We start from the raw sequence: 22,894 nt of genomic DNA, 5'->3' as shown, positions 1-22,894 counted from the left end.
TGACGGATGCTGATACCAAAGGGGTCTTTTGGGAATCCTCAAACATGCCATTAGAGACAGTAGTACCATCAGGACCAGACTGTACCTGTCAAGGGACATCTTTCTACTCTTACCTGTGACAGAAGGCAAAAAAACTCCACCCATGCAAACGGGAGATGACAAGGCAAACCGCCTGGTTTAGTTACTTGCCTCACTGTTGTGACAAAATATTGGACAAAAGTAGCTCAAGGAGGTTTCATGTTGGCCCAGTTCCAGTGCAAAGTCTGTCATGGTGGGGAAAGCATAGCAGCTTTGGGAGGCAGCCGGTCATATTCCATCTACAGTCAGGAAGCAGAGAGAGCTGAGCGCTGCTGTTTAGCTGACTTCTTTTTAAATCAGTCCAGGGCTTAACCCCGGGGAATGGTACAACCCACCTTTAGAATGGTTTTTCCACCTCAACTAATCTCACCCACATAACCAATCCCTCACAGGCTAGCCCAGAGGTTTCTCTTCAGTGAGTCTAGATCCTGTCAAGTTTACAATCAGTGTTAGCCAACATATTGCTGCAGCCTGGACTACATAGACACCAGATTGTTTGTGGGGTTGAGGCAGAAGGGACGGCAGGCCAGACACATACAGTTACAATAAGGAGGGTACCACCTGTTTATCAGAAACCAAGGGGTAAATAGGAATGCACCGGTTTGTTTGCTCACCGTGACCCGTCTCTGCTCTCTGGTCCTGCAGGCTTAGCCTTCGCCATGCTGGCAGCCGTGCCTCCGGTGTTTGGCCTGTACTCATCGTTTTACCCCGTTATCATGTACTGTTTCTTTGGAACCTCAAGACACATATCTATAGGTAAAAACTTATACTGGAAAACCTAGCCTAAAACTCTTCTTCCAAACTTTGCAATATGCTTGCTGTTACTGCTTAATGATCCTTTTCTGACTGTGTACCTATTAGTTGTTTCAAAAAACGCTACCGCACTCTGTTGAGGATGTACGTTGGTAACTGAACACTTGTTCCAACTGGGTTCATTCTCTATCAATGAAAAAGCACATGTGTTCCCTCTTCCTCCTCCTCTTCTTACTCCCCCTCCCACGTCTCCAAGGTTTCTAAAACAAATAGCTTTCTTATAATCTTGATTAATTAAATGGGCAATTTTCTTGCATAAGAGTGAGTGTTGAAAGCTGTAAAATGAGGTTAATGCTTTATTTTGTAATACACTTGGCTTGTGTCTGGTTTTCCTTCCTATTTAATAGTGATATTCAGGGTTTCTGATCACATTGTGTGTACATGCATCTTCATCATACTTTAAGTCCCAAGTTCTACATGTTCTCTCTGCAGTGCATCTAGGAACAGATGCATGTGAATTTAACTATATCAGAGCTTTGTGAGGCTATTGGCAGCAAACAAACTGCTGCAGTGTTTCAGGTATCTATTGCTTGGTAACAAATCCCACCCAACTTTAGAAGCTTATATTGCATATCACTTTTTTTTTGTTTGGGTTTTTTTTTTTTTTTTTTTTTTTTTTTTTTTTTTTTGGTTTTTTCGAGACAGGGTTTCTCTGTATAGCCCTGGCTGACCTGGAACTTACTCTGTAGACCAGGCTGGTCGTGAACTCAGAAATCCGCCTGCCTCTGCCTCCCGAGTGCTGGGATTAAAGGCGTGCACCACCATGCCTGGCGCATATCACTTTTAAAAATATAAATTTAAAATTTTTAAATAAATAGGATTCATGAAAAACAGTCATTTTCCTATCTCTTCTAGACCCAAGAGGTCAGCATTTCAGAAGGCCTTACCCAGGCAACTCCTCCTCTCTCCTAACTGCTTCCTTTCTTTTTCTTCTCCTCCCCTTCATCTCTTGCCCAGGTGGTCCCAGGCTGTCCACATAGCCTTGCTAGAGCTTTCTCACACATAGTGACCCAGGTTCTGTAGAAGCTTTGAAGTTTTTGAGCTGGTAAAATGGCCCAGCTGGTAAAGGAGCCAGTCTGTAGCCATGGGCCTTTCCACCCTCACCCCAGCTCCTGAATAATGATTCCGAGGCTTATTTATGTTCAATACTTAGGCCATAAGCTTGGACTTGTTCCCCCAAATAGCTTGTAACTTATATAACCTGTTTAAGCTATTCTATGTCTGCCACAGGGCTGCTTACCTCTCCTCAAGTTTCATGCATCCAACTTCCTCCAAGAGGGTGGGGGTGGGGGGGGAAGGAATCTCTCTCCTCTTACTGTCTCCCAGAGTTCCCGTCTCTCCACCAGAACTCCCACCTTCTACTTCCTGCCTTTTGCTAATAGGCCATCAACCTTTTATTGACAGGTGTTTTTATTGACAGGTGATGCTTCCATACAGTGCATAAGAGATCATCCCTACATGTGACTGATACACATACATATCTCTACATATGACTGATGGCCTGAGTTCAATCCCTGTGACCCACTAGAATGAAGACCTGACTCCCATGAGTAGTCCTGTGATTGATATGCACGAGCTATGAGGCAAAATGTCCACTTCTTTCTCTCATATAGGTGGTGTGTGTGTTTGTGCGCGTGTGCGTGCGCGCGCGCACACACACACACACATGTGCTCCTGCAAGTCTGCTGTTACTCTCCACCTCATATCTTGAGGCAAAGTCCCTCACTGAACCCAGAGCATCCTGACTGCTGGACTAATTGGTGAATGAGAGTTCCGATCCACTTATCTTTACCATCCCCTCCCCCAACACTGGGGTTCCAGACAAGCAAGATCCTATGTGGCTACTATAGATCCTAACTCGGGTCCTCAGGCTGGCAGTGCAGACACATTACCAGCTGAGCCATTCCCAAACCTGCAGCATCACCGTGGAGGTCCCTGCAAACGCTACAGAAAAATGCAGAAAAATGATGCACACGGGACCAGGAGGAAATCCAGTTCAACGTGGCTAAAGCCAGGTCAAATTTCTAGAGACTAACACACTAGGAAGTTGACTTTAGACATTATTTAATAAGTACAGTGCAATCTGGTAACAAATATTAATTAACAAACCCATGTGCACAATAAAGATTAAGGTGTGGCTACATCAAAACTCTTTTGCAAAGTACATGTGACCTCTACCATGAAGACGGGTTCTATAGCTTAGGTGCTTAGGATCTGGTAAGTTCTCAGTCATATAGATAGCATAGAGGCTACACAGTACGTGCGACATCTCTCCTAACTATTGACTTAAAAGCAAAGTGCAAGATAAAAGTCTAGGAGGGAAGACTTTTGGGTAAGTGTGATATTTCAGGGGATTTGGGTGTGGCCCAGCCCTACATAGCACACATTACCAGGATGTTAACAACATCCACACCTGGCCTTCTGGGTAAGAAACAGGTATACACATCCCTTCTATTGAAAAGACAAGCCTGCACGCCTCACGTTCCTGTTTTCTCCGGTGCTTATCTGTGAGCATGCAGATCTCAGAAGTCACTCAGGGTCTCTGCCGCTTCATTCTTTTGGTTAAAATTAAGTTATAGGCCCCTGAGCACAGATCATTTCCTGTTGACCACATGAGAGCAAGTGGCTTCATTCCTTGAGCTTCTGAGTAGAGTTCATGCCTGCATCTCTGTTTCAGGTCCTTTTGCTGTGATTAGCTTGATGATTGGAGGTGTGGCTGTCCGGTTAGTACCAGATGATATTGTCATCCCAGGAGGAGTAAATGCAACCAACGGGACGGAAGCCAGAGATGCACTAAGAGTGAAAGTCGCCATGTCTGTTACCTTACTTTCAGGAATCATTCAGGTGAGACTTCGGTGTCAGGAGATGAACTCTTATCTGTTCATCTATGAAATGCCTATTGAATTCTCTCAGCTGGTCTCACCATGTGTGGGCAGAGTCAGCAAAACTCTAGAGCTGGGGTCTCAAGATGCTTGAAATATCTGTTCACTGGGTACCTTAGCTACCACGAAGAACGCCTAGCAAGCTTCTCTTGAGTGTTCTGAAAGCAAAACAAGTTTGAAGGAGTGGGTGGTAGTTTTGGATACTTAAGGGCTTGGAGGCAATGGCATGTGTATGAGGCATGATGTGCAGGAATGAGCCCCTCCCAGCAGGGTGTAAGCATGGCCAAGGTCCTGAGGGACTCGTGTTCTTTATAACCAGTGATCTGTTAGCTGCCACCGCCACAAGTCTACAGGATTAGGAAATGGTTGAGAGAAATGCTCACATTTTCTGTTGGTTGTTATTTCCTTACTCATTGTGCCATTTGTTTGTTTCTCTGCCATATTTTAAAAACCTAGTTTTGCCTAGGTGTCTGTAGGTTTGGATTTGTGGCCATATACCTCACAGAGCCATTGGTGCGAGGCTTTACCACTGCGGCTGCTGTCCACGTGTTCACGTCCATGTTAAAATACCTGTTTGGGGTCAAAACAAAGCGGTACAGTGGAATCTTTTCAGTGGTGTATGTAAGTAAGAGACTCCTCGCTGGCTGGGACTGACTCCCCACCCCGCAACCCTGTCTGCTTCTATGTATCTTTCTTTCAAGGCTTCAAAGGAGAAGACTTAGTTGTTCTAAGGCTTTCTGGGAAGGCAACCATGGCTAAACCCTGATGTCTATGTTGTGGATACAAGATTCTAACTGATTAAGAAGGAATTTGTCCCTATCAGTGGCTGCAACAGTCAATCTAATTAGGTATAGAGACAGATAGCTTTTAAGAGCAAATTATGTTGTTGGGGGCAGGGGGTGTGCAGTGAATATTAATAAATAACTTCCAGATATAATAAGAATCTGGGTGTGGTGCTGCGCTCTTAATCTCAGCACGTGGAAAGCAGAAGCAAGCCGATTTCTGGGAGTTTGAGGCAAGCCTACTCTACATAGTGACTTCCTGGCTAGCCAGGGCTGCAGAGTGAGACTGTCTCAAAAAACAAGCAAATGAAAGACATAGTATGAATGACATCTCTTCTAAAGGCTGCTTATTCAAGCAGGCGAAACTAAGTAAGGCTGTAAAGGGTTTAACTAATGTAAGTAGTTGGTTTAACAAAACATGTATAGATTATACACTACAGAGAAAACAAAATGGTTTGCAAGTGCATGGTAAAAATAACTGATCAAATTAAAGCTGATTATATGAAGCTGATAACAAATTCTTAAAATTCAACATTCTTTTCACACAATGCAGTAGAGCTGAAAATCATTAATAATATTCTTCCCCAAATCCTGAATGGGGACTGGAAAGATGTCTCAGGTTTTAAGAGCACTTGCTAACTGTTGCAGGGTACCAGGGTTCAACATCTACCACCCACATCAGGCAGTGTAACCACCTCTATCTCCAGCTCCAGGAGATCCGGCGCCCTCTTGTGGCTTCAATGGGCACACACAAACATGAACACACACAGATAGGTGGGGGAGTACTTAAAAACAAAACAGCTACTACTAAAAAAAACTGTATGTTTAGAACCCAAGAAACAGTGCATTTCTAAATGGCCCCTACAGTAATTCTAGCCAGTTGAATACTACAAGGGCCATTTTCAGATGCTCAACTCTGGCCTCTGCAGGCCTTTATGTGCCGAGCCCTTCTCTAGGCACGATGCAGAGCTGAGCAGACATGGCCTTGACCTTGGAGCTGACTGTCCAATGGGAAAATAGTTGTGATACTCATGAGCTGTACAAGTGTTCAGTTTATTACAAGTGTGGTAAATATTATAAGAAGGGGAACAGACAGACACCTTTAGATTAGGGTTCTGGGACAGTCATTTTGAGGTGGTGACATTTAAATTTGAATGTTCAATTGATAATACTGGGATCAAACTGTGAAGATATCCATTCTGTAAGTTATTGCTTCCTTGTGATAGGTGGAAATACACCTCATCCTCTGAGATTTCAAAATGACTTGTCTCAGAAGATGTGTAGCCTGCGCCTGAGTGCGCCTGTGTGCACCCTGGGCTGTGCAGCCCAGGGGTGCAGGCCTCTCTGCTCTGTTAGGTGTCTGATGAAATGATTATATTTGGGGTATCCAGACCATAGCCCTAAGACATAACTAAGTGGTTTTCTTCTCTTCCTCTCCTGGGCTTCTTTCTAAACATCATTCCCTGGCTCCAAAGCCTTCGTAGCTTCGCCATCAACTTCTCATGACAATTTCTAAGTCAGATTTCTAAAGCTTTGCTGTGTTTCTACCTCTGAAGTATTCTGCGGTGTTGACCCTGATTCTTTCGTGATGCTTACAAGTCAGCCCCAGGGTCTTTTTTTTTTCTTTTTTCTGGATTTTATATGAGCTACATTCAGATATCAACATATCAAAAACACCATATTCCTTGCATAGTAGAGCATGCCTGTACTGACGCTCTAGAGGACCATGAGTTCAAGGTCAGCGTGGACTCCATTGTGAATGCCTGTCTCAAACAAGACAATAATAAACCTATAATGTTATTGGATAAGAATTATGAGTATAGGGCTGGAGAAATGGCTCAGCAGTTAAGAGTACTGACTGCTCTTCCAAAGGTCCTGAGTTCAAATCTCAGCAACCACACGGTGGCTCAAAAACATCCGTAATGAGATTTGTACTTATATAAAATAAATAAATCTTTTTTTAAAAAATTTATGAATATAAAATTGCATGATTAGGTAAAGAGAAAGCCTCCTAGTCTGTAGAAGATATACGGAAAAATGCTTCCTCCTAAAATCTTTCAATTAGTGTGCTAAGGATGGAACCCAGGGCCTGGAGCATGCCAAATTTATACTCTACCACTGAATTTTATACGAAGCACCCCAACTCACATCACTTTTAAGTTGAGGCTCACCGGAATCCTTTTTACTATACATAGCAAGAAGCTAGGCTGAAGAGATACCTCTGTGTTTTCTACCCTTCCATAAGACCTGGGTTTGATTTCTAGCACCTAAATGGTGCTTCACAAATGTCTGTCACTCCAGTGCCAGGAAATCCAATGACGATTTCTGACCTTCGTGGGCTCCCATATGCATGTTGTTCAAATACACACACCCAGGCATACACACAGATTCAATAAATATTTTAAAAGTCCATAACAAAGCATGTCTCCTTGTTCACATTATTTCTAAATACACAGTGCAGTGGGATAAGTGCGTTCTTTTGGCCATGCAGCTGTGGTCACCCTCCATTCTGGAATCTATTTGAGCAACGGAGACAGAAGCTTCCCACTCACAAAGTTCCCACTCCATTCTCTCCACCCAGCCCTGCTAGCCTCTGTCACCCTTGTCTCTGTGGGCTGCCTGTCTGGGGACCTCACGTGTGTTGATTCATGCAGTCCAGGAGTTTCATATAAACCTCCAGTGTTCACTGTGTTACAGAGTACAGTTGCTGTGTTGCAGAATGTTAAAAACCTCAACGTGTGTTCCCTAGGCGTCGGCCTGATGGTTTTTGGTTTGCTGTTGGGTGGCAAGGAATTTAATGAGAGATTTAAAGAGAAATTGCCAGCACCCATTCCTCTAGAGTTCTTTGCTGTAAGTATGTACAAGGTGGTGGCCTGTTCAGCCCTGGGACTGCATACACCTGATCCTGCAGGGAATTCTGAAGTGGGTAATGGAGGGACAAGGACCTGGAGGGTCCTAGTCCCTGTTCTGTAAAACAACTAAAAAGAAATTGTAAAAAGAAAAATGCCATAAAATTTTAAAACCTGAGTATAAGATTATAAATAAATGCACATTTTAACATTGGTTACCTATGAAAGGTGGGATTTGGGAGAATTTGGGGTTTTTTCATTATCTGTTTATTTTTTTAAACATCACACATTATTTTAATTAACCATGATAATTTCAATACTTTTACTTACTGTAATAAGGTAACTTCCCCTTTGAAAAGTCAAAATCTCCCCAATTTTCTTTGTTTTCTGGTACTTCAAGCTGAGAGAAAATTCCTCATGGCCTCATATAAGTCAAGTCCAAACATCTCACAACATATTCATAACTGAAAATTTACCAATTTATTTTAAAAAGAGCATATAAATTGAAATAAACCATAGTAGGTCCTTAAATAAGTGCAATGATTTATTCGTGGATGTGTGCATGGGCCTTGCATAGCTGCGGCCCTGGAGCCGGAGTGAGCACTACTCCTGTACTCCTCTTCACAGAGAGCAGCCACAGAGCACCCAGGCTTTGTGACAACAGAGCATTATCAAAAGGAACTGGCCAGAGCTGATGCTTGAATTGTTAGCTGCTTATTCTAGGAGTCTGCACAGTTGTTTCCCTTTAAAACCCACAGTGGCTCGCTCAGTGGATTCCTGAGTTGAAAGTTCAGAACCCACAAAGATCCTTTTCAAAACAGTAACAGATGTCAGCCTGTACATGCCTATAGTCCCAGCATTTGGGAAGCTGACTCGAGAGAATCGCGTTTTCAAGGCTAGCCTGGGCTACATAGGGAAAACTTGGGTTTTTTTAAAGAAAGAAAAGAACAACAAAAGTAAAGTATATTTGATAACAAATTTAGAAGCAGAAAAGCTTCAACTGCGAAAACAACGGTCCACTATAGCTCACAAAGCACTCCTTGCCTTGGTCTTAGCAAAGTCCCACCAGTATCTTTTTTTTTTTTCTTTTATTCTGTGAATGGAAATTTATTGGGGCTTTCTGTGCTAGGAATGTATTTGCCCTGAACCACAACGTTCTGGCCCTTTCTCAGAAAGTGAAAAGGCAAAGGAGACCTAACAATTCCAGAGCCTGTTCTGTGGCTGGGATCGGGTACAGAGTTCCACCTTCTCCTTAGAACAGCAAGAGGCGTGAAGCAGCTTTGCCAGGCAAAGGGCAGCAAAGCCCACTGAGGACATAAACAATGCACATGGTCTTTCCTATGTTGGGGGCCAGTTCTGCCCACTGCCCAGGTCCCTTTTAAAGATTCCTTCTTGTTTCCCCAGAGAGTGATTCTCCACAAGTCTCACTGAAATTACCGTCTTTCAATAATACCATCATGGGGCATCTGAAACCTCTTTCTAGGTGGATGAGATGGCCTGATAATCTGAGTTTTATCCCTAGGACCCACATGATAGAAAAGTGACTCCCCAAAATTGTTCTCTGACTTCTACATATACAGTGTGGCATGTACTTGAGTGTATACATGCACACACACACACACCCCTGAAGCAAATAAACTTCTTACCTATGCATTCCACAGGAAAATAGAAAATAAAACATTCTGAAAAGTGGTTCTTTTCAAGCATACAGTTTATTTTTTATTTTAAATTTGTTTTGAGTTTTACATTCTGTGACACATCTTTTCGTGTCAATAGGAAAACGGTGGTTTGGTAATTAGTTACCACCACCATAAAAGTGAGCCTCGAACTGTATTTGTTCTGTGAGTTCAAATAATTGTAGGCATTCTTCCAGTTTAAGATGCACGAAAGATTCCATTCACGTTGACAGGCATAACTGCCCCCACCATTAGAGAGGCATTTCACTGGAGGGAGCCAAAGATACTGGTCCCTCTGATAGACAACAAGCTGACCTTACCAGCAGTTATACAGAGGCCACCCCTGGAGGCACTGCCCGTCCCTGGAGCCCTCCCTCCTCCTCTCCTAGATAGCCCATCTCAAACGTTAAAGAAGCTATAGTTACTGAGGATAAAGCAAGTAGCTATCACATCTTCTGCCATGTTCACCTGCTTGAAGGTTGTGCTTTGTAATTCACATAAATCTAAGTTCTGATAGTGCGGTCCGGCCTTGGGAACACCACTCTAAGTGACATGCTGTGTGTGCCACTCTGGGAGGCTTCTGCCCACACTGCTATCCTGGAGGCAGGGACAGCAGCAGAAGGATTCTAAAGCAAATGTGGGTTTCATGGTGACAGGTGACCTTACCAACCTCACCTCACATGTTGTATGGGTGACATTCCTGCCCCAAACTCAAGGTCAACCCTAGTGATGGCCTCCTCTGGCTGCCGTTAGCTACCTTAATGCCTCAACTGGGAACAGAGTACAAATGAAAGAAACTGAGTCTGGCCTTGAGCTGTAGGGCCGTTTGTGGGGTAAAGTCACTGAGAGATGGTAGCTGGCAGCTAAGACCCCCTCTTAACACTGAGAAGTGAGAATAGATTTCCTGTTTGACAGGTGGTTTGAGCTCTTGTCATGAGTGAGCGTTGGCTCTAAGGTGTGTTTGGTTTTGTGTCTGTTGTAGGTGGTGATGGGGACTGGCATTTCTGCAGGATTTAACCTACATGAGTCCTACAGTGTGGATGTCGTTGGAACACTTCCTCTGGGGTAAGAAAACAGCTGAAGAAGAGTGAGTGAATATCTCTAACGTTGCGTGAAAAATCATCTTTTCTACATATATCAGACAGCTGGAGATTTTATAGGCTGCAGTGCGCGCGCGCGCGTGCGTGTGTGTGTGTGTGTGTGTGTGTGTGTGTGTGTGTGTGTTAGTTAAAACTTGTAGTAGCTGGAACACATAGCACAGACCTTTAATCCCAGCAGGAAGCAGGAGCAGGTAGATCTCTGTGAGGTCAGGGTCATCCTGGTCTACATAGAAGGTTCCAGGACAGCCAGGACTACATAGTAAGACCCTGTCTAGTGGGAGTGGGATAGCATAGCAGAAAAAAATTAAAGATTTTATTTCTAACCATCTTTAAAAGATTTTATTTTTATGTGTGTGTGCGTGTGTTCATGTATGCATATTCAGGTATCTATGGAGGCTAGGAGGGGGCTTTGGATTCCCCGGAGCTAGTGTTGCGGGAGATTGTGAGACACTTGATGTAGGTGCTGGGAACCAAACTCCTAAGCTCTGCAGGAGCATCAACCACTCTCAACCCCTGAGCCATCGCTCCAGCCCCACTAACCTCCTGCTAATACACAGTCCAGTACTGTTCACACTGTAAAACAGATCTCTGTGCATGTTCACCTTGCAGGTCTGAGCTCGATACACCCAGACACCCAGACCTTTGTTCTCTGTCTCTCACCCCTGGCAACAGCAAATCAGTTTTTTATTCCATAAATTTGACTGTTCTCAATATCTTTTTTGTCAGTATTCATCTTTGGGGCCTATGCCTTCAAGGCTTATCCATAACAGGACATAGGACGACATGTTCTTCCTTTTTCTCTTCTTTTTCATTAATGTATTTTATTCACTTTATACCCTGATCACACACCTCTCATCTCCACCCAGTCCCAACCTTACAAGCCCTTTCTCCAACTATCCCCTCCCCTTCTCCTCTGAGAACCAACCTGCCCTGACACATCAGGTTGCAGCAGGACTAGGCACATCCTCTCCTTTCCCAGTCAGGCAGTCCAGTTATGGGAAAGGGATCCAGTGGCAGGCAACAGTCAAAGACAGCTCCTGATCCACTTGATAGGGCACCCACATGAAGAGTAAGCTGCACACCTGTTACAAATGCGTAGAGAGCCTAGGTCCAGCCCTGCATGCTGGTGGTTGGTGGTTCAGTCTCTGTGAGCCCCATGGGCCTATGCTAGTTGACTCCTCTGGTTTTCTTGACTCCTCTGGCTCCCTCAATCCTTTCCCTGATTCTTCCACAAGACTCCCTGAGCTCTGCCTTCTGTTTGGCTGTGGGACTCTGCATTTGTTTCCACTCACTGCTGGATGAAGCCTCTCAAATGACAGTTATGCTAGGCTCCTGTCTGTAAACAGCAAAGTACCATTAATAGTGTCAAGGGTTGGCTCTCTCCCTTGGGGTGGATCTCAACTTGGGCCAGTCATTGGTTGGCCATTCCCTCAATCACTGTTCCATCTTTATCCCTGCACATCTTATAGGCAGAAAAAATTTTGTTGGTAGGTTGGTATCCCCCTCCACTAATGGAAGTCCTGCCTGGTGACAGGTAGTGGCCACTTCTGTTCTTTCCCTTTCAAAGGTTTGAATGATATTCCACTGTGTGTATCTCCTATACCGTGTTTCTGCATTCACCCATCAATGGATAATCATTTGTATCCACTGCTTAGCTGTGTGAATAGCTGTACCCTGGGCACAGATATGCAGATCAATCTTTCACTAGTTCTCTTGGGATTACCCAATGTGATGACTAATCTCAATAATCAACAGGATGGAATCTAGAATCACCTGAAAGATGGGTCTTTGGGCATCGGGATTTTCTTGATTAGATTGAGGTGGGAAAACCTGACCACTATGGGAGGCACCATTCCCTTTGCTTCAATCCTGGACTGTAAACAAAGGAAAAGGTGGACTGCACACATCACTTTGCCTCCTGCCTGCATATTCAATGGGACTAGTTACCTCAATTTCCCGCTGTTTTTAATTCTCCATCGAAGTGGACTATACCTGAGCTACAAGCAAAATAAACCCTTGCTTAAGTTGTTTTTTATTAGAATATCTTAGCCTCAGAAAAAGTATCTGACACTGAAGGGTATTTTAAGTTGTTTTTAAGGTCCTCCATATTGCTATTTAGAGCAGCTGCCCAATCTTTCAATCCTACCAACAGCAGGGAGTAAGATTTTTCTTGTCTTTAAACCATTTTTTAAAATCACTCCTTGACTGACCCAGGGATTTGGAGCAAAAAGACCTGAGTTCTAGCCTGAGCCTTTTAGCTGTGTATCCTCGGGCAGATGGCTTCTCCTCTCAAAATCGTATGCTCCCCATCTGCCGTGTGAGTGTGGTAGCCCACACTTGTCCCTGTGGTAGCTGTGAGACTGCAGAGTGTAACACAGGGAGGGCTGGGGTAACATGCACAGCAGGCATCTAAGGCAGGCTAGCTAGACGGTCCAGGGCTCACCCCAGTGGGTTTCCAATTGTAGTTTATATGCTGGTTTCTTCTTTGCTTCCTCTACACTATCTAATTCCACATTTTTAAAATGAATTATTCCTTTTACATTTAAAAGAAAAGAGGGACTCTCTACCTCCACCTGGCTCTCCCTGAGCCTGGCCAATCCTCTCTGGCCATCTCTCTCTACACCTGTAGCTATTTCTCTGTCTTTCTATATGTGTACTAATCTTCTTCTTCTTCTTCTTCTTCTTCTTCTTCTTCTTCTTCTTCTTCTTCTTCTTCTTCTCCCTCCTCCCTCCTCCTCTTCTCCCCCTTCTCCCCTTCTCCCCCTTCTCCTCCTCCTCCCCCTCCTCCCCTCCTCCTCCTCCTTCTTCCTCCTCCTCCTCTTCCTCCTCCTCTTCCTCCTCCTCCTTCTTCTTCTTCCTTCTTCATTCTCCCTTCTCCCCCTCCTCCTCCTCCTCCTTCTTCTTCTCCTCTTCCTCCTCCTCCTCCCCTTCCTTCTTCTCTTCTTCTCTTCTCTTCTCTTCTCTTCTCTTCTCTTCTCTTCTCTTCTCTTCTCTTCTCTTCTCTTCCCTTCTCTTCTCCAAAGCAGACAAAGCCAGACATGTGCCCAGATGTTGGGCACTGAAGGAAGCTGTCATGTTCCATCAGGCTGTGTCTGACTAGAAGTCTCCAGGGAGGCAGAAAGGCAAAGCATCCATCGCACACAGACTGACCTCCACTGAGCCAGGACTTCAGGCAGAGCTTCCAATTGAAAACATCAAAACAGAGTCAGTTTCATGAGTGTTTTTTTTTTTAATGTATAATGATGCAGGGTAAAAGCATAAGGGAATAACTTCATTTTCGATTTAGACTGCGAACTTGTAAAAATACTCTTATATCCACCATCCCATCTGAGGCTCATAGTAAGCCTATTGACAATATATGCCACTGCCCCCGGTTTTTTGTGACAGTTCATTTATCCTCATTTATTTGGCAACTGTTTACTTAATACCTATCATGTGCCAGGGACATGGCAGTTACAACCACACAAACAAAAAGTTGTCCTTGCTTGCTGAGAGCTCTGTGGACAGAACAGTCAGCCAGCAAAGGCAAGCAGTGAGAGAAGCAGTGAGAAGCTGAGAAGCCGGTTGCAGGGGGTGGGGGTGGGGGAGGAGGCGGGCTCTGCTTTCGGGAGGGCTTCCAGGGAAGCTGATATTTGAGAGTCCTAGGTGAGATGCCTCAGTGGCTCACTGCTGAGTCTCAGCCTAGCCCCAGAGCCGGCTCCTCTGGTGCCGGGGGTTCTTTCCATTACCTCATATGGACTCTCTAACAGTGAGTTCTGTGATAAACAGTTGTCTTTGATTGGATCCAGCAGATAACCCTATTCAGTTACTAGTTGCAAATAATTTAATTAAATGAGAAAGCCTTACCGTTAAATTTCTCCTTTAAAGAAACAAACAAACAGACACTGATAGGTTGATGTCCTGTCCATGGCTCCTCCTGACGCCTGTCCTCCCCATGGCCCAGGAACTCCTTCCATGGGGAGAGCTAAGCTTTAAAAAGAATAGCAATTTTACCTTCTGAAGCTTGGGTACCCAGAAAACATATCCTCTTGAAACTTATGAAGACCCAGGCAGGTGTCCACCAACACTGGAGAGGCTGTGGTGAAAGGAGAGCAAGTGTGGGACTAGCCTAGGCTACACAGCGAGTCAGGAGCCAGTTCAAACAGCTAGCTGGCTGCCATCTTTCCTCATGGCATCTCCAGCTGAACAGCCAAATCTTATTACATCATTCCTCGGAGAGGAAAGCAAAGCCTCCCTCCCCCTCCCCCAGGCCTTATAAGGCCTCAAGGGGCGCCACTTCCTCTATTCTGTAGGTAAAGTGTGTTTTAGCTATATTTGGGTCACTATGACCAAAACACCTAACAGAAAAAATAGAAAAGGAAAGAAACCGAGAGAAATCAGCACAGGATCACGTTGATTTTCAGAGTTTCAGAGAAGGTAAGGTGGGGTGGAGGAGCAGCAGGAGCACCCATTGACTCCACAGCTGGCAACAAGCTGAGCCACATACAACACAGGAGAGAACCAGGGGTGCAGATGACCTTCAAGGTCCTTCCCTTGCTGACCCGCTTCCGCTTTCCAGGCCCTATGTCCTAAAGGCACATGACCTTCAAAGAAACACCAAAAGCTGCGGGCTGAGGGTTCAAAAACTCGAGCTATGGGGGATTTTGCAAAGTCAAGCCATCACAGTTTCTTGCACGATCAGCTTAGAGGCCTCCCGCAAGGAAACTGACCTGGCTACATATTAATTACTTGACGTCTCAAGTTTTCCGTCTAGAACTCTGGTAGAAGCTGCAACAACCTGAAATGACCGCATTCTGCTTGTCTGCAAACCCATCACCATGTACGTAACACCAAGTCGTGCAGCCGGCTGGCCTTAAGAAATAGCTGGGGGTGCCCGCCCGACTTGGTAAAACATTGTCCTAGGCAGCCCCCTTTTCAGCAAGGTACCCCTTCATCTTTCTCTCTTTTGAAATGGAAGTTTCAAATAAATTTGCATTTTAATGCCCTGGGGCCTTCAGGGCGAGGGGTCTGGTTTTCCTTTTGCCCCATTGAATGGTCCCTGGCTTCTCTTTAATGGTAAAATTCTCTTTACCATCTGTAACCACACCATTTGCACCTGCTTTATCTGTAGGGGCTCTAAATGCACTCTCTGTCCTTCCCTGGCCAATCTGCTTGTGTGTTTAAATTCTCCTTAACTGGCTAAAAGCAGAAAGGAATAACTATGCCTCAGCTGAAGTGTTCCACTGTCTTGAGGCTTCCTCCATCATATCAACTAGCCTTCGATTTCAGCCTCATTCATAGTTGTAGGTCGTGGATCCAAATATCCAGATTCTTGGCCAAACGTAACACAAACTACCTGTAGCCCAATTCTCTTTAGAGACCTTCTTCCCATCTGAAACTTCACAAGCTCGCATTTATATCCAGATCTTGGACTTGCAAACTCCCAGCAGAACCAACCAGGAAGCTCTCATCAGCCTTCTAGGACTTATCAAGCCCAAGCTTCAAACTCTTCTGTATTCTTCCCCAAAGTCAGTTCTAAGGACCCATGTAGCACAGGGTCAGGTCTGTCATGGTGACAGACCTTCCATACTTTGTTGTTTGGTTGTTTTGTTGGTTAGCTAGTGGGTTGGTTGGTGGGTTGGTTTGGCTTTTGGTTTTTGGTTTTTCAAGACAGGGTCTCTCTGTGTAACAAACCCTGGCTGTCCTGGGTTCACTTTGTAGACCAGGCTGCCCTTGATCTCAAAGAGATCTGCCTGCCTTTGGTTGGCCAGTGCTGGGATCAAACACTTGAGCCATCATGCCTTGCATCCTTTGTAACTGTGATCAGATTACCTGGCAGAAACAACATAAGGAAGGAGAGAACTGTTGTGTCCCCCTCACTTCCATTACATAGGGACAGGCAGAGCAGCCCCATCTACAGCAGCAAGAGCGTGAGACAGTGAATTCTCACAATGGACCAAGAAGCAGAGAAGCTGAGGCCAGAACCAGGGGTAGCTTTCAAAGGCCTATCCCTACTGACCTGCCTCTGCTGGCCAGGCATGGTGGTTTGAATAGAAATGGTCCCTATATACTCATGTGTATGAATGCTTGGCCCATAAGGAGTGGCACTATTAGGAGGTTGGCCTTGTTGGGGTGGGTGTGGTCTTGTTGGAGGAAGTGTGTCACTGTGGGGACAGGCTTTGAGGTCTCATATGCTCAAGCTACATCCAGTGTGAATCCCAGTCTTCTTTGGCTGCCTATGGTTCCAGATATAGAACACTCAAGTACTAAATCTCTGAACCTATAAGCCAGCCCCAATTAAATGTTGTCCTGTGCAAGGGTTGCCTTGGTCATGCTGTCTCTTCACAGCAATGAACCCTACGCCACCAGGCCTCACTCCTAAAGGCACCACAGCTTTCAAACTAGTGCACAGGTGGCACCTGAGTATTCAGAACATGGGTCTGTGGGAGACATTGTGTATACAAACCAGAACAACACATCTGGAGGCCAGTGAAGACTCAGTAGCAAGCCACACCTAAATGGAGAAGTAGTCACACCTGCAATCGTGAGAGGAATGGCTGGTGGCTGGGCCTGAGGCTAACTTACTTATTCGTGCTTAGCATCTGCACTCATAAATAAACAGACCCTGTAGACCCCAGAGAGTGGCAAGTGACTGGTGATGACACCAGGGTCACTTTCTTGAACTCATTCCTGTTCTGATGTCCTATAGTTCAGGCCTAAACCAGCTGCCAGGATGTCCCTCTTTGTAGTCAGATCCCCCACCTCAGCTTTCTCTTCTGTCTTTGGGAAAATTGCTTCACAGCTGAAACTATGCCTTTAAAAACAAAACAAAACAAAACAAAACTGTAATTTGAGATATTGGTGGCACCTATGAATTTAGGCCCATTGAGAGGCAGAAGAGAGAGGGTTTTTGTGAAACAACCCAGGCTTAAGAGGGCTATTTCTCTTCCCTTTTCTCCTTTCCTTACGTCAGGGTTTGAACTTGTACTATGACACTGTGAAAACATTGGTGTAAAAAGGCAAGTTATTTGTGTCTTTGTATTCTTCATGAAAGAACTGATTGGGCTTCCACAGTTGTTTAACCTTGTGCATCACGTCCTCATCGGTGAAGTCTGGGTCTGGCGATGTCTCATTCACAGATTATGAGAAATAGTTAAATAAGCTAAATAATCCAGCTCAGAGGGCCTCCCACACAGGAATGTGATAATTGGCTTATATAGCAGTTACGTGAGTGCTACAGTTATTTAACCCAACACCTTGAACTAAGCAAGATGCATCTGAGAATCCCCCCTGTTACTTATAACACTGTAAGAACTACCTCCCATAGCACTTTAGCATAGGTGTTCCAGACTACAATATTGAAAAATGCTGGGCTCTGCTTTGCACCATTTCAGACGCCACACTTTGGGATCATCCTCCAGTTTCCATGCGAGACCTCAGGGGGAGAAAGGATATCTTTTCTGTGTTAGAGCTCAGCTGAAGGGACAATGAATGACAGAGAGAGCAGAGGAAGACTGTCCAAAACACTCTCCACCCCCAGCCTGCTTCAGGTGGTTCTGCATCTGCTCGATTCCTAGTTGAGAATCTTACTTTCACTTGTCATCAGACAGGAGGTTATTCTGCTACATATAATTCTGGTGCTATATGCACCCAGTCTATAGAGATAACTCATCCCACAGAAAGCTGCTCTGCAGCCTGAACCAGGAAGAACTTGGACAGCAGGAGGGCCCTTCTTGTTGCCACATAAGAAGCAACAGGGTCATCTCATGTGCAAAGAAGGCACTCTCCCTGTTCTGCTCCACTCTGTGTGCTTGCTTACCCCCTAGTGGTCACAGCACTTGAGCTAAAGTCATCTTGGCTTTTCAGGCTACTTCCTCCAGCCAACCCAGACACCAGCCTGTTCCACCTGGTGTATGTGGACGCCATTGCCATCGCCATCGTTGGATTTTCAGTGACAATCTCCATGGCCAAAACCTTGGCAAATAAGCATGGCTACCAGGTTGACGGCAATCAGGTAAGAATCATCCCGTTCCCATGGACGCTTTAGTGGTGTGCGGCACCAAGCTCCGCTTCACACAGTAAAGGGCTAGCTTCGTAGGAAAGCCTTTGCTCTGATGACGGATATATTTGAAGCATTTATTTATTTGGCACTGCAATGTATTCCTCTCTTCTATTCTCTCTCTCTCTCTCTCTCTCTCTCTCTCCCTCCCTCTCTTCTCCCCTCCCTCCTTCCCTCCCTCTTGCCCTCTCTCCCTTGCACACAAGGTCTCACATTATAGTGAATGACCTGGTGGAATTCATTATGAGGCCAGGCTGGCCTCACACTCACAAGGATCCTCCTGCTTCGGTGTTCTGAGAGTTTGTATTCTCTTTGCTGCCTTCTTTTCTAACATAGCTGTAAGTGGGTATTTAATCCAGACTCCATGATCGCTAATCTTTTATAACATAGCTGTAAGTAGGTATTTAATCCAGATTCAATGATCTCTAATCTTGCATTGTCTATTTTAGCTCATACATTTTTTTTTCATTTTTGTGGCAGATTCTTTTCATAGTACTAAATAGCAAAGGCTTAGCATAGGATGAGAATCCTTTATTTCTAAGAAAGGTCAAGCAAACACTTCTATATGTTTGTTTGAGACAGAGTTTTACTATGTGGCTCTGACTGTCCTGAAACTCACTATGTAGATTAGGTTGTCCTGAAACTCACAGAGATCTGCCTGTCTCTGCCTCCCAAGTGCTGGGATTAAAGGCCTGCACCACCACACCTGGCTGGAAGATAATTTTTGACAGCATGGAATACTGATTTTTTTTTTTAAGATTAATGTGTCTCACCCACCATGTAACTATGTAACTCAGGTTGGCCTCAAACTTGTGGCAATCCTGCCTCAGCCTCCAGAGTGCTGGGATTAGAGGGCATGGACCCTGTGCCCATATATGTCTAAAGGAACCAGATGTTCCACATTTATATAAAATCAAGCTAGAAATCCCAAAGTACCACTAAAGCAGGACTCACAGATCCTAAGAAGGCACTGAGATTCACGTCTTCATGAGCAACAGACCAGACATCTAAAAGATACCAGTCACCGCACATCCAGAACTTTCTCTTGAAAAGTATTTTTCAGTTATATGCAATTTTTTTTTAGTGGTGTTTATACAGAAAGTGGGTTTGGGAAACTGGGAACAGGTAGGAATCACAGCATTTGTCTCTGACACAATGAAAATTCAAACAGCTTTTCTCCCGTTATACAGTATGCTTGAATTCCAAACATTAACTCATAATAAAGAAATGTAGCGTTGAAAAGTGGGGGGGAGGGACAGTGTATATCCAGAGCACACCTGCGCTCTTTCCTAAGAGGGACTGACCTATTGTCCGTCGTCTCTGCTTTGTTCCGACATGGAAAGGAGCTCATTGCCCTGGGGATATGCAACTCCATTGGATCTCTCTTCCAAACCTTCTCGATTTCCTGCTCCTTGTCTCGAAGCCTTGTTCAGGAAGGAACTGGAGGGAAGACACAGGTGCGTACATAACAGTCCTCCAACAACCATGGATCTGACAGTGGTGGGGATTGACAGTCTCTTGATTCTATTCTGAATCCAAAGGTACTCTGCCTGAAATCCATACTCCCATCCATGAGCTGGGTAGCGAATCAGAGAAAGGCATGATTGGTTGAAGCAAATCACAAAAAAAAACCCTGAATCTATAGAAAAGAGGACATTCTCCAGTTAAATTGGAAGATATATGAGATTCGACTGGCTACAGTTAACGTTACATGTCCAGAAATGGGCCTTTTCTTCAAGCCTAAAACTGACTGTGTCCCTGAGGCTAGCTCCATCCAATGGAACAGTCACACAATGATAGAAATGGTTGTCCTTTGCACCATCCAACAAGGCAGCCATTAGCAACGTGCAGCTCCTGAGTGCCTGAAATGTGGCTATGCAACCAAGACCTTTAATATTAATTTTTAAAAGCTGAAATCATGACCTGCATGTGATAGATGGACACAATATTGGGCAGTGCATGCTGGTCTGAGCCTTCTATTCCTGGGCTTAGATTGGCACCCAGGGTCTTTTTTCCACCTCTGACATGAACATTTAACCAGGACGTTTAAGCAGTTCAGATCAATGTTTGGAAAGGAATGGTTTTTTTTTGTTTTTTGTTTTTTTGTTTTGGTTTTTCGAGACAGGGTTTCTCTGTGTAGCACTGGCTGTCCTGGAACTCACTTTGTAGACCAGGCTGGCCTCGAACTCAGAAATCTGCTTGCCTCTGCCTCCCGAGTGCTGGGATTAAAGGCGTGCGCCACCACACCTGGCTAAGAATGTTCTTTAAACTGATATGTTCTTGATTTTCCCACAAAGAATGTGGAAAAAATAAGGTCAGCCTGTGCGTGCTGTGTTCTAGTCTAAAAGCCCCTCCCCTGTATCTTCTCGCACCAGCTTGCAGGTTGTTTGGCCTCGTTGATGATTCTGTTGGTCATATTAGCCACCGGATTCCTCTTTGAGTCGTTACCCCAGGTGTGTACTGTGGGCTTGATGGGAGGAGGACCACGCTACTCCGCTTGTTTATGTTCTGTGGCCATCTTGAAGGGTGATTTCTTCTATCTAATGTATCGTTAGCAGGGTTACCATGGGAAACAGCCATGGCTAGGACTAAATCCTGCTCCATAGCCTATTGACAGCTGTGTGTCCTGAGCTCCTACACAGTTTCCTTATCAGCGAAGTGTTGTTTGCGCTGGCTGGTCCCAAGATCTTTGTTTGACCTCTGTGGCCTTCCATTTTTGTTAAATGTTACAAGACATTTGTTTGCTGGTTGTATTTAATCTAAAAGAAATCAGAAAAAGAAATAAAGGCCTAAGGAGAAGAACCATAGATGGAAAAATAATGCCTGTAGTCACAAAGTCAATTCTGGGGCTCTTAGCTGCCATGCAGATTTCCTGTTAGAACTTGTACCTGCTGGTTCAAGGCCAATTTTAAATAACCAAATGCTAGGAGTCCCATCCATGCCTTCAAAGGTCCCCTGAGAGCCCCTTGAGGAGTAAGTGGGGCAAAGGTGTGGGAAAGGCAGAAGGAAGACGGTGAGAAGCCAGCAAAAGGGGCCCTGTGAGCATGACTTCAAGGCACGGATGGATGGGCTGTGTTGCAGGCTGTCCTTTCCGCCATTGTGATTGTCAACCTGAAAGGAATGTTCATGCAGTTCTCAGACCTGCCCTTTTTCTGGAGAACCAGCAAAATAGAGCTGGTAAGTAAAAGTGGCTGTTGGTTACAGGTCGCTGTGGCAGCTGCCAGTGGTGAGAATGAAACTGTGAGATGGATATTAATGTGGTCAATTGTTGTGTTACTCAGGCAAGGCTTGGGGAGGAGAGGTGTGCATGTATGTGCGCATGGGTGTGTTACTTAGGAGAAGTGTGTATGTGCATCTGTGTACCTGTGTGTGTGTATGTGTGCATGTGTGTGTGTGTATGTGTGTGTGTATGACTGTGTATGTGCATCTATGTACCTGTGTGTGTGTGCGTGTGTGTGTGTGTGTGTGTGCATGTGTGGGCGTGTACTTCGTAGGGAATTATTAACGCGTTCTCCAGAGGCCTCTCCACTTTCCTTTAGACCATCTGGCTGACCACCTTTGTGTCCTCCCTGTTCCTGGGCTTGGACTACGGACTGATTACCGCCGTGATCATTGCTCTGCTCACGGTGATTTACAGAACACAGAGGTGAGTGCCCGCCCTGCTGAAATGGTTGCAGCTGAAGTTACAGTGTGGCCTTAAGCATAGACTCAGTGGGAAAGGAGCCAAATAGTGCTCGATCAGGGCTAGAAGAGCCTCGTGATAGGACTCATGCCCTGAACTCAAGTCCCAACACCTAAAAATGGGGATTGATTGTTGCGTTCTTCTTCCTCCAAAGCATGGCAGAAAGACTCCTCTCCTTCTCTGCAGCTGCCTTTTTCCTCCTGGAATCAGGACGTGCCACCTGTACCTCCTACCCAACGATTGCCCCCCCGCCCCCCCCCCGTTTACTGACAAATCAAGAACTAATTGGGGAACAGGACATTAGATTCGGAATCTCCCCCTATACCTCGCGCTTGGAACTGAATGCTTGGAATTGAACCCGGGTCCTCTGGAAGAGGAGCAAGAGCGCTGAACCACTGAGCCATCTCTCTGCAGCTCCCTGCCATCCATTTTCCCTCTAAGAAAGCCTATGATGCAGGGTCTTATTAGAATGCAGAGGGATTCTCTGTCTTGGAACTCTGATAGCAATATGCTTTAAAGATAACCTAGGGAGCTGAGGTGTAGCTCAGTGAAACAGCATAAGATTACTGGATGCAAGGTCCCAACTCAACCCTGCACTCTAAAACAAACCAGCAAAGATCCATGTCCTTTGACAAATGACAGGACAGAATTTCAGATGCAAGCTGCTTATTTTCTTTACTTAGTAAGGGTTTCGATTTCTTATCATTGGGTGGGCAAGGGTTGTTCTTTGGGTTTTATTTTGTTTTTAATGATATACTTCTCTACCTTCCTCCTATAAATAATTAAACTTGAGATTTAAGTCCTGTTCTTTGTGATTTCCCTGGGATTTTGCAGGTTGGCATTTGGGAAGCCATCGCTCAGAATGCCTGTCTATTCTCAGTTGCTTCTTATTCAGTAACTAGGGCACACTTCCAGGAGTCCATTACTAGCACATTGGCTTCCACGTTGGCTTAGTTAGGGTTTCTTTTTTTTTTTTTTTTTTTTTTTTTTTTTT

General features: G+C 44.9%; 1 protein-coding gene across 6 annotated transcripts in view; it reads left to right on the top strand.

The window, feature by feature from the left end:
* Positions 1-22,894, top strand: part of Slc26a5 (solute carrier family 26 member 5) — a 59,330-nt gene that overhangs the window by 27,059 nt on the left and 9,377 nt on the right. For 2 of the 6 annotated variants that reach the window (XR_002377904.1, XM_021161870.1), the window contains exons 3-11: positions 724-834; positions 3,569-3,735; positions 4,230-4,394; positions 7,253-7,405; positions 10,063-10,145; positions 18,026-18,173; positions 19,562-19,675; positions 20,594-20,671; positions 21,758-21,864. Coding sequence is in view for 4 of the 6 variants with exons in the window: in XM_021161870.1 (XP_021017529.1) it covers positions 724-834; positions 3,569-3,735; positions 4,230-4,394; positions 7,253-7,405; positions 10,063-10,145; positions 18,026-18,173; positions 19,562-19,675; positions 20,594-20,671; positions 21,758-21,864 (1,126 nt within the window). In the remaining 2 variants the exon portion in view is untranslated. Of the gene's footprint in view, positions 1-723; positions 835-3,568; positions 3,736-4,229; positions 4,395-7,252; positions 7,406-10,062; positions 10,146-18,025; positions 18,174-19,561; positions 19,676-20,593; positions 20,672-21,299; positions 21,396-21,757; positions 21,865-22,894 lie in introns of all 6 variants that reach the window. The other 4 variants (XM_021161868.1, XM_021161872.1, XM_021161871.1 and 1 more) reach the window with 4 other exon arrangements.

Source organism: Mus caroli, chromosome 5, assembly GCF_900094665.2.
Source record: "Mus caroli chromosome 5, CAROLI_EIJ_v1.1, whole genome shotgun sequence".
In the NCBI taxonomy this organism is placed as follows: domain Eukaryota; kingdom Metazoa; phylum Chordata; class Mammalia; order Rodentia; family Muridae; genus Mus; species Mus caroli.
Note: the sequence above shows the minus strand (reverse complement) of the source record. Positions and strands in the feature narration are given on the sequence as shown.